This window comes from Arachis hypogaea, chromosome 19, assembly GCF_003086295.3.
Source record: "Arachis hypogaea cultivar Tifrunner chromosome 19, arahy.Tifrunner.gnm2.J5K5, whole genome shotgun sequence".
NCBI classification, from domain to species: Eukaryota; Viridiplantae; Streptophyta; class Magnoliopsida; order Fabales; family Fabaceae; genus Arachis; species Arachis hypogaea.
Window position 1 is genome coordinate 26867380 of NC_092054.1, and position 12026 is coordinate 26879405.

General features: G+C 40.4%; 1 protein-coding gene across 1 annotated transcript; it reads left to right on the forward strand.

Annotated features, from left to right (window-relative positions):
• The first annotated feature begins 795 nt into the window (after positions 1-795).
• On the forward strand, positions 796-10314 carry LOC112778168 (uncharacterized). Its single transcript, XM_025822518.1, has 7 exons — positions 796-1211; positions 1347-2079; positions 2251-2484; positions 3089-3212; positions 3384-3664; positions 8363-8444; positions 10244-10314. Exons 1-7 carry the CDS (start codon positions 796-798, stop codon positions 10312-10314), a joined length of 1941 nt encoding a protein of 646 aa, XP_025678303.1.
• Positions 10315-12026: the final 1712 nt, after the last annotated feature.

Sequence of the window (12026 nt, forward strand, 5' to 3'; positions counted from 1 at the left end):
TTGTAGGTTCTCTGGGGTGTGTTAGGGTGCCCTGGAGACCTAAGAGCTGGAAGTTATCAAATACCAAAGGGACTTGAAGGACAACATAATGACTGCTGTGGCTCCTATGGAGATTCGTACTTTTTCTGATTTGGTGAACAAAGCAAGGGTAGTTGAAGAGTATGCCAAGACCGTAGCAGCATCCAAGGAGACTCATGGAGGGAACTCGAGTCGGGGACGTGGCAAGTATTTCCATCCTAGAGGTCAGAGTTTCAAGAGAGGAGGATATGTGCCTCAAGGGTAAGGAGGCTTCAGAAAGAACACTCTTGACCAATTTCAGCGTGGCAAAGAGAGAGGAAATCAGAGTAAGAATTCTCCGGATTTAGCTTGTGATCGTTGTGGACGTTTTCATCCATATGACTCTTGCAAGATTGGTTTAGGTGGGTGCTTCAACTGTGGCTTGCCTGGTCATTTTGCGAGGGATTGCACACGTGGAAAAAATCCAAGTGCGGGTCAGAGTCAGCACCAGGGGCAAGTTTTTGCTGTGAATGCCAAGGATGCTTCCAAGGCGGATCCGTTGATGAGAGGTATATGTCTAATTGGTGATAAAACATTAATTGCATTGTATGATACTGGAGCTTCGTATTCATTTATTTCATTTCCTAAAGTTGAGGAATTAGACTTGAAAGTATCAGAGTTACCATTTGATCTGCATGTACATACTCCGCATCAGATGGTCATGACTAGGTCGGTTGTAGGCAAGTAGGATTCAAACTTGAGGGTAGAGACTTTATGCATGATTTGATCTGTTTACTAATGGTTGGGTTGGAGATGATTTTGGGGTTTGATTGGTTGTCGAAGAATCGGGTTTTGTTAGATTACTTTGAACGGACAATTCGGTTTAAGCCGGAAGGAGAAAATGGAGTAGTGATAGCTGAAGGTTACTACCTGAACTCGGTAATGGTGCATTGTAGTGGGGAAGATTGTCAGGGTTACATCTTGTTAACTGCTAATGCTTCGGGCGATGCCCAGAACTTAGATCAGATTCTGATGGTTAGAGACTTTCCGGAGGTATTCCCGGAGGATATTCCTGAATTCCCACCTCAAAGGGAGATTGAATTTGAGATTGAATTGGTGCCGGGAGCCGGATCAGTGTCAATTGTGCCTTATAGGATGGCTCCGATAGAGCTGGCCGAGTTAAAGGCTCAGTTGGAGGAGCTTCTGAACAAGAGGTTCATTCGACCGAGTGTATCACCGTGGGGAGTGCCAGTTTTATTGGTGAAGAAGAAGGATGGAGGAATGCGACTGTGTGTGGACTACTGACAATTGAACAAAGTGACTGTAAAGAACAAGTACCCGCTACCAAGGATAGATGACTTGATGGATCAATTGCAAGGATCTGGGGTGTTTTCCAAAATTGATTTGAGATCCGATTACCATCAGATAAGGGTAAAGGAGGATGACATCCCTAAGACCACATTTAGGACGCGCTATGGACACTATGAGTTTGTGGTGATGTCCTTTGGGTTAACGAATGCACCTGCTGTTTTCATGGATTTCATGAACAAAGTGTTTCGTCTCTTTTTGGACAAATTCATGGTGATTTTCATAGACGACATCTTAGTTTATTCCAAGACAGTGAAGGAGCCTGAGGAACACTTGAGGATTGTGTTGCAAATCCTAAAGGAGAGAAAGTTATATTCTAAGTTGTCAAAGTGTAAATTTTGGAAGGAGGAAGTGAAATTCCTAAGTCACGTGGTGAGCAAGGGAGGAATAGTCGTAGATCATTCTAAGGTAGAAGCGGTGATGGAATGGGAAAGACCAACGACGGTGACGGAAGTTAGAAGTTTCGTAGGCTTAGCCGGATATTACCGGAGATTCATTGAAGGATTTCCCAAGATTGCACTACCAATGACCAAGTTGACAGGAAAGGAAGTGCCATTTGTGTGGACGTCGGAGTGCAAAGATAGTTTTCAGACTTTGAAGCAAAAGCTAACTTCGGTGCCAATTTTGATTTTGCCGGAACTGCATGAACCATTTAAAGTGTATTGTGACGCTTCCTTAAAGGATTTGGGTTGTGTGTTAATGCAACATCGGAATGTGCTGGCTTACGCATCGCGTCAGCTGAGACCACATGAGGTAAATTACCCAACTCATGACTTGGAATTAGAGGCCATTGTGTTTGTATTGAAGATTTGGAGGCACCACTTGAACGGAGTGAGGTTTAGCATCTTTTCTGATCATAAGAGTCCCAAGTACATCTTTGATCAGAAAGAACTAAATATGCGTCAGAAGAGGTGGATGGAGTTGCTAAAGGATTATGATTTTGAACTGAGTTATCATCCTGGAAAGTCAAATGTGGTAGCAAACGCATTAAGTCGAAAGTCCTTGACAATTTCTTGGATGAGAATTATGGAGGAGGAGTTAGTGGATAAGTTTGTGGATCTTAAGTTGGATATTGGTGAAGTCACCGGAAGATCTTGTTTGAATCAGTTGAAATTTCAAGTACGTTTAAGACGGAGATTTAAAAGGCTCAACAAGATGAACAGAAGTTTCAGCAATTGTTCCAACTAGTTGGTGAGAAGAGGCTTGGAGAATTCACCAATGATGATGAAGGGTTGTGGAGATATAAGGGGAGAATTTTCATACCAGATGTCGGGAGTTTGAGGCAAGACTTGTTGTCAGAGGCTCACAACAGTGGGTTTTCTATTCATCCCGGAAGCACGAAGATGTATTATGACTTAAAAAAGATGTTCTGGTGGCTTGGGATGAAAGGTGATGTAGCTTCAACGGTATCCAAGTGCCTGACGTGTCAGAAAGCAAAGATAGAGCATCAGAAGCCATCGGGAATGCTACAGCCACTTGAGATTCCTCAGTGGAAGTGGAAAGGAATTGCAATGGACTTTGTGACCGGTTTATCGAGGACTAGGTTGGGATTTGATGCGGTTTGGGTGATCGTGGATCGCTTAATCAAATCCACTCATTTTCTGCCTATTCGAGTAAACTGCTCTATGGAGGAGTTAGCAAGGTTGTATATAAAGGAGATAGTAAGGTTGCATGGTGTGCCGTCGAACATAGTGTCAGACCGTGATCCCCGATTTACTTCAAGGTTTTGGGGAGCTTTCCAAAGAGCTTTCGGTACGAAGCTATGTCTCAGTACCGCATATCATCCACAAATGGATGGACAGTTGGAGAGGACTATTCAGACGTTGAAAGATATGCTGAGAGCATGTGTATTGGATCAACCTGGAAGTTGGGACCGCTACATGTCATTGGTGGAGTTTGCGTACAACAACAGCTTCATGCGAGCATAGGGATGGCTCCGTATGAGGCTTTGTATGGACGGAAGTGCCAGTCTCCACTTTGTTGGTATGAATCTGGTGAAGCAAGTGTTTTGGGTCCAGATTTGATAGCAGAGACTACTGAGAACATTAAGAAGATTCGTGCAAGGATCCTAACTGCTCAGAGTCAACAAAAGAGTTATGCAGATCAGAGAAGAAAATCGATAGAATTTGAAGTGGGAGAACATGTATTCCCGAGGGTTACACCGACAATTAGGATTGGAAGAGCGATTAAGACCAAGAAGTTGAATCCGAGGTTTATTGGACCGTTTGAGATTCTAAGGCAATTCGGGCCGGTGGCATATCAAGTAGCTTTGACACCTCATCTGTCTAACTTGCATGACGTATTCCACGTGTCACAACTCCGTAAGTACACGTCGGATGCGGCTCATGTGTTGGAGCCTGAGTCGGTTGAGTTGAGGGAAAACTTAACTTTCCAAGTAACACCAGTGAGGATCGATGACACTAGTGTGCAGAAGCTGCGAGGAAAGGAAGTCTCATTGGTTAAAGTTGCTTGGGAGCGAGCAGTAGTTGAGAAGCACACTTGGGAATTAGAGTCTGAAATGCGAAAGGATTACCCCGAACTTTTCTCAGGTAATTCAAATTTTGAGGGCAAAATTTCTTATTTAGTGGGGAGAATATAAGAACCGAGCTTAATTAATCGTTTAATTAAGTGATTATATTGCCCAAATTAGATTCCAAAAAGTTAGAGTGAGAATTTGAGGATTTAAATGTGATTTTTGAACTCAGTAGATCTTTCTGAGTTAGAAAATGTGTTTTCTGCAAAAAAATCGTGAAAAACTACAAACCAACAGTCGAACTGGTTGAACCGGTTCGAGTTTGCTCCGTGCTGCGCAAGAAAAAGTGGAAACAGTCAAAAACCTTAGAAAAACATTAGAAATGAAAAACCGGGCGTTAATTTTAAAGGTTTGGCCCGAAGTTGGGCCAAAAGGGTTAAAAACGCTAACAGATTGGACCGGACCCAAGTTGGGCCCAAGCCCAACATATATAAGGGTCCATTAATGAACCCAAACAGTCATAACACACTCAAACACACCCATTCATGCTGAAAAGAAAAGAGGGGGAGAAGAAGAGATTGAGCACTATTCACTTCCATCTTCTCAAGCTCATATCTTGAGCTACAGAGCCCCAATCGCCGCACCGTTTGCGGCTATGCGTTCCTTGTGAAGATCTCTACAAAACCCGTATAAGAAACTGGTAAAGAAATCTTGAATACCTTTCAGTTCTTCTCTTCAAAGTTTTGAGGTTAGGGCTTTTGATTAAGTGAAATTTTGTGATTTTTGGGTGTTTAGGTTCACTCTAATCCTTGCTTAGCATTGGATTTTGGCTTCCAAAGCTATTGGAAAAGGTAAGAACTCTTGAATCTTTGTGAGATTATATCTATATTGATCCCTAGGTTGATTTGTGGTGATTTATATGTATATAGCTTGATTATTGTGAGTTTGGGAGCTATTGGAGCTTATTGGTGCTTGTTAGAGTTACATTGAAAGCTTGGATTGTGGTTGAGAGCTTGCTTGTGCTCAATTTTAAGTTTTGGACATATTGGGAATTGGTCAAGGTATGGTTTTGGTTTTCTCTATGTAGTATTCATGGACACTTAGGCTAGTGACCCATAGGATAGGTTTGAATTAAAATGGTTGATGAGTGTTGAATGTTGTTGTATGTTGATTTATGATGGCTTGATGTAGTTTGAGTTTAATTATGATGATTGATAATAATATGATGATGATAAATAAATGTGTGGATTTGAAAAGTGGTTTGGTATGATAGATGTAATATTGAGGTTGATTAATGGTAAATTTCGAATATGGATTGATTATAAGTGTTATATAATTGATGTTGAGATTGAGAATGATGAATTGGGAAGGAAAATGTGGTAAGTTTTGTGATATATGACACAAAGGGTAAATGTTGATGAAAAGTGGAGTTTGGAATGGGTTGGTATGGTTTTGGTTGTGTTTTACAAGGAATTATGGATTTTGGTAAAGGTTGGTTTTTGGTGAACTTTGTTCGATCATAACTTTTGCCTCAGTTTTCAAAATTGATTGAAATTTATTTGAAATTAAAGCTTCTCGAAAACCCTTCAATTTGATATAAAGTTTGTAAAATTTGGATTTTTGTAGAGGAAGTTATGATCACTCAAAGTTGGTGTTAAAAATCTGAAGTTCTACAAAGTTGCAGAATTTTATGATTTCTGGTATGTGCGCACGCACAGCCTTATGCGCACGCACACCTCTGCGAAAATTTTAACCTGTGCGCACGCATAGACTTGTGCGTACTGATGACAAGTCATCTTATGCTAGATTTTCAAGCATTTTTCACTTGTTTCATTAGGTTTTATGCACTTTCTTGCATTGTAAGTAAGTGGTTTGGAGTGGAATTGCATGGTTTTGTTGAATCAATCAACCACCCTTTAATTGATACTAAATCATGAGGTTTAAGCTAAATTTAATTGATTTTTGAATGATTTATAAACCTTGTGAATTTGGTGATACTTTGATTGGTTGTTTTGATTACTTGTAGGTGAAGAAAAAAGAAAAACAAGAAAGCATAGCCTAAGAAGCGTGGCCCAAGGAAGAGAAAAATTTGGCAAAAGAGACAAGGAAGCGTGGCACATTGAAGGAGGAAAGCCACAGCACTCTCTCCAAGAGCTCAATGCTCTCCAAAGGAGCATTATAATGAACCAAAGGCTTGAATGCTACGCTCTCCTTGAGAGCTGAGCGCTATAATGAACCAAGGAAGAAAGGGAAGAAGCACAATGCTCAGCTCTTGCCAAGAGCATTATCGGGCTCCATCCAAAAATAAATTTAAGGAAAAAGCTTGCCAATGCTTGCCACAAGGTTCGAACTCATGAGCAAGGGGGAGTGGGGGAGCGCTACTCACAAAGGAAAATAAGCCAAAAATGGCTAAAATGCCACCCTCAAGGATCGAACCAAGCACCTCAAGGAAGCAAGGAACAAGGCGCCACTTTGTGCACAAAAGAAAGAGGCCAGTGCATGCATCACCAAGGTTTCGAACTTGAGACCTCACCAAAGCAAAGGGAGTGTTGTGCTCTTGCCAAGAGCTGAGCGCTACTCTCCTTATTCCTTGATGTGTGAGGCGCGAGTGTGACACGGCCAGGGAAGCATGACACGCACAATTTGGCACGGTCAAGGAGCTTGGTGTGCGCAAGACAAGCCTCAAGGCAGCAAAGGGAGTGCTGCGCTCTTGGGGAGAGCTGAGCGCGACCTTGATGCTGTCCAGGGAGCTTGGCACGCTACAAAGGGCCAAGAGAATGAGCACCAATGCTGCACTCTCCCCACCAACTGAGCACACTACTGAGAGCAAGCATCCATGGGCCAAGATTGAACAAAATTCAATTTAAATTCAATTCTTCACCAAATTAAAAAGCCCACTCCAAATTCTAAAATCCAAAAATAGGAAGTGTATAAATAGAAGCTAGTTTTATTTAGATAGGACTTTTACCCTCATTTTAGAATTTTCATTTTTTAACTTTCTTGTAATTTGTCACTTTGGATCTTTGAGAATTGAGAAGGAGAATTTATCTCTCTTCTTCCTTGTTCTTGCTTCTGCACTCTCTACTTCTTTTCTTGGATCTTGGGTGGAGAATTGAAGAAATTCTGTTTCAATCTCACCTTGAGATCTCTTTGTTTATTTTCTGCATAACTCTAGAAACTGTGATTTAAATCCAAATTCTATTTACTACTTTCATCTTCTACTTCTTCTGCAATTTACTCTTCCACTTCTTTTGCAATTGTTCTTGTTGGATCAAGGAAGGACTTGAGATCTAGACTTGTTTTCTAGTCTCCTCCACCCCTGAGATCTTCAACTTTCTTTTAGTTGTTGCAATTGAGGTACATTTCACTTTCTGTTTGGTTCCTCAAGCAATTCTTCCTTTCTTGTTCAAATATGTTGCATCTCAATTCACTTTCTACTTCTCTGTTGATTGTCATTTAATTTTTCTTGTTTAATTTCTGCAATCCCAGTTCCCAAATCCTTTTATGATTCAAGCTATTTACATTTCTTGCACTTTAAGTTTCAGTTATTTACATTCCTTGCAATCTAAGTTTCTGCAATTTATATTACTTGCACTTTAAGATTCAGCTCTTTTACTTCTCTTGCTCTTTAATTTACTGTCAATTATCCCTCTCCCTTTATATTTCATGCAATTTAGCTTCTGTTGGATACAAATCACTTAAATCAACTCTTGTTCGCTTGACTAAATCAACCACCCAACTAAAATTGCTCAATCCTTCAATCTCTGTGGGATCGACCTCACTCATGTGAGTTATTATTACTTGATGCGACCCGGTATACTTGTCAGTGAGTTTAGGTGTTGGAATTCGTTTCCAACCCATCACGTACGCACACGCAGAAGCAGACAATCTGCTTGCAGCGCTAGCATAACTTGTGCGCGCACACACTAATGGGAAATTACAACCTGTGCGCACGCACACGTTGGGAAGGCCAGTCTGTTGGGGGCGCTGGCACAGGTTGTGCGAACGAATAGACTTTGTGAATTTTGGCACCTGTGCGTACGCACACCCCTATGCGTATGCACACGTTTTAAAACTCCTCCAGAGTGTGCGCGCGCACACCCCTGTGCATACGCACACTCCCTGTTTCTCAAATTTTAACTTTGTTTTCAACTATTCTACCTTCCCAACAAGGTTGTAAGCTTCTATAACACCATTTTAGAACTCTTGGGCCTAGTTTTGGGATATTTAAAAAATGGGGAAGAATTTAAGGGTTTTAGATGATATTATTTGGAAAAATTAGAAAATGGAGGCCTAGGTTTCTGGCGTACCGAGGATGGTTTGATGGTATGTGATGAATGGTTGAGGTATGAGATGAGAATTTAGGAACTGTTGAGTTCAGAATAAAAATGTCAATTGACAGTGGTTGAGATGAGTCGAGGACTCGAATGTGTGATGAGGAGTCACTAATGTATTGAAAATGTTTTCTGGAAAACCACTGTTACTGTTTTATATTGAGATTATGAGACGCTATGCACCTGGCAGGAACGGCGGCTGGATCTCACCTGTCGAGGTAGCGGTGGCAGCGTAAGGGCGGTGGTTCGTCTCGCTTGCGTTGAGATGAGAGGTTCGTGGCAAGAGTATCCCGCTCGCATCCCTTCGGATCAATAGAGCGTGCAGGCACAAAATCCTGGACAGTGATCTGAGCACTATACCTCGGGGGTTCTCATATGATGATTTCGAAGGGCGACATCTCCATGGAGATGTGTCGAGTTGGCAGTTGAACTGACAATGTGATATCACAGCCAATAGGACAGGCATTCATCATGTGCATTTTCTATCTGTTTGTTTGCTTTGCCGACTTGTAAATGTATGCCTAATTGAATAACATGCCTATTCGCTTATTTGAACTACTTGCTTTATATGCTTCTACTTGTGATTTACTTGCATTGTATATAATTATGATTGCTACTGGGATTGAGGAGGTTCGAAAGGCGGTGGCGATGGGATCGCACGGAGGATAGGTTGGTGAAAGCTGTGGGACAGCGGAGACTGTTAGACTAGAAAATTCTTTAAGTTAGATTACCCATTTTATATGCTGAGGTTTTAAGTTATGTTAAGGTTTTATATAATTATGCTTATTTTTTTTAGAATGCTTCAAATTTGAATTCTTGTGATGGATATGGAGTCTAGGATTGCCTTTAGCATCCCGGGGTCTTATATCCTGCATCATTGGGCACTGTTACCATACTGAGAACCTCCGGTTCTCATACCATATTTCTGTTGTGTTTTTCATATGCAGGTCGCAACCCACCTCGGTGAGTTGTTTGGTTGGTGACAGAAGCGGAGGATCCGGATACCTTTTGGAGTCTTTTTAGTTTATTTTGTACATGTCTCTCACTTTTGTTTGTTTTGGCCTAGAGGCTTGTATAAGAGAGCACAAAACTTGTATAAGCTGTTTTTACTGTCTGGTTTCTTGTATGGTCTGTATATGGCTAGCCGGATCAAACTCCGTGAGTCGTGGCTAGTTTCTTATGATACTATATACTTATCTTTGTTATCTTATATTTGTTTCTTGTGCCTTAAGCTAGTATCTTCGTTAGCACGTTTTGTGCTTTTGAAATCTTGTTTTTGAGCTATATCCTTTGTCGGGCTTCTAGATTATACTATTCCTTCTATATATATTATATGTATGAGCTTAGAATTGTCGTAATCTCTGATTAACCTTTGCTTTACGACGCGAGGTAGAGCTTAGGCTAATTAGGGTGTTACATTTATGATATGTTGATCTGTAGGCGTAGTTAGTTGTTTGGATAAGCCATATTTTGTAATATGAACGTATGTTGCCGTGTTAAGATACTAATTGTTTGGTTTGGATAAATAAATTATGCTTCGCATAATGACACTGCTTTCTTTTTGTATTTTTGAATTAAAAACAAGGTAAAAGTGGAGAATGTTTATTTGTTCTCTGTAAAAAAAGATACATATGGTTGATATAGTGTGGAGAACCTCATTAAAACCTCTCCAAGCGAAAATCCAATAGGGAAAAATTTGTGAGTAGGAAAAAGAGTGTCTCCCCTTGTCTATATCAAAGTCACATAAAATAATGATTAAGCGAAGAGATGTTCCATGTATCAAGAGATTGTCTCCTTTTAGTGTCTAGAGTTTGTATGCCCCCTTTCCGAGATTATGTATAACTCGGTAAGGTCCTTCCTATGTTGCAGTGAGCTTACCATAGGCAGGTGGCTTTCTTGCTTCTTCTGTTCGTCTGAAGACAAGGTCTCTTTCATTGAATGTTCGGAAGTGGACTTTCTTGTTGTACTTTCTTTGGATTATTGTTTGCATGGCTTTTTGTCTTATGGCTTCTCTTTCTCTTTCTTCATCAATTGTATCTAGCTCTACTTTTCTTGTGTTTATCATTTTCAGCTATTGTTGTATGTTCGGCTCAAGCTGAGCTTTATGCAACCTCGACTGGGATCATTGCATCTGCACCCTAGACAAGTCGAAAAGGTGTCTCATGTGTTGTAGATTGTATGGTAGTATTGTAGGTCCATAGGACTTTTGGGATGAGCTTTGCCCATTGTCCCTTGGCATATCCTAGCTTTCTCTTTAAAGCCTAGAGAATGACTTTATTAGCGGCTTCGGCCAAGCCATTCATTTGTGGGTGCTCTATCGAGGAAAAATGGTGCTTGATGTGAAACCTCTGCAAAAATTCAGCAAGATTGTGGTCTACAAACTGCCGACTATTGTCAGTTATGATAGCCTTAGGTAACCAAAATGACAAATAATACTTTTCCAAAGAAATGATTTGATTTTTCAGCACCGATTTTTGCTAATGGTTATGCCTCTATCCATTTTGAAAAATAATCGACTGCAACTAACAAAAGTTTTACCTGGCCAAGAGCTTTGGGAAATGGTCCTAAGATGTATGTCCCCCATTTGTAAAATGGTCAACTTACCTCTGAACTATGGAGCAACTTGGTTGGCCTGTGAATGACAGAGAAATGCTTCTGGCAAGTGTCACAGTGTTTGACTTTATTTAAACAATCTTGCTTCATTATTGACTAATAATATCCTTCTCTTGCAATCTTAGATGCTAGGCTCATTCCTCCGATGTAGTTACCACACACCCCTTTGTGGACTTTTGCCATTGCAAGGTCGCTCTCATCCTTTCCAAGGCAACGGAGAAGAAAACCCACACTTGTATAATTTGTCTCTAATCATTGTAAATAAACTTACTCGTCTTTTAAATATGCTCGAGTTAGTTATTCCACTTGGTAACTGTCCTGTTTAGATAATTGTTTGTATGGTTCCCTCTAATCTTAAATATGTGAAAGAGACAAAACAATTTTGTTGCTAATGCTAGGCTCAGCAAGGGTGAGTTATAAAAGAATAAATTCATTCACGTGTTTTCTAGTTGTTGCTAATTTTGATAGTGTATCAGCTCGGGTATTGTGTTTTCGGGTGATGTGTGTTATTTGGAAAGAAATAAATCTTGAAATAAGGTCCTTCACTAACATAAAGTATTTGTCTAGCAAATAATCTCGGATTTGGAAGTTATGTTGTTACCTGTTAAACAACCACCTAAGGAATCACAATATACTTGTAAGTGCGTCTTGTTTAGAGATTGTGCTAATTGGAGACCAGCCAGCAGTGCTTCATACTCTGCCTGGTTATTGCTTATTGGAAAGGAGAAGCATATTAACTACTCCGTACATAGGTCATAGTTATTGGTGAGTAATACTCCTACTCCTGACCCCTCTGTGTTGGCAGCTCCGTCAATATATAGATTCGAAGCAGTGGTGCTTTCTTCCTATGTTGTGAATTCAGCTATGAAGTTGGTTAAGTATTGAGCCTTCAGTGCTGCCCGAGGTTCGTAGTGAATATCGAACTCGAAGAGCTCGATTGACCATTTTACAAGCCTCCCTGACACTTCAATTCTTGTTAGGATCTGCCTTAAGGGTTAGTTTTCTCTAACAATAATTGTATGACTTTGAAAATAATGCCTTAGCCTTCTCACTGTAATGATTGGAGTATATGCCAAATTCTCCATGTTTGTGTACCGTATCTCAGCATTTTGTAGTAGCTTACTGACGAAGTATACCGTTATTATTTGTGCTTTATTTCTGTCACCAAAACAGAGCTAACAATATTAGTAGAGACTGATAAATAAACAAATAAGGGCATACCTGGTGTTGGCCTTTGTAGG

What these genes read in the sequence shown, in the direction of transcription:
- LOC112778168 (XM_025822518.1), top strand. Translation starts at nt 796, where the DNA reads ATGGTTGGGTTGGAGATGATTTTGGGGTTTGATTGGTTGTCGAAGAAT. An exon ending in ATCTGTCTAACTTGCATGAC is followed by an intron (nt 3,665 to 8,362) that starts GTATTCCACGTG and finishes TGCACCTGGCAG; the next exon opens with GAACGGCGGCTGGATCTCAC. An exon ending in CGCTTGCGTTGAGATGAGAG is followed by an intron (nt 8,445 to 10,243) that starts GTTCGTGGCAAG and finishes TATCATTTTCAG; the next exon opens with CTATTGTTGTATGTTCGGCT.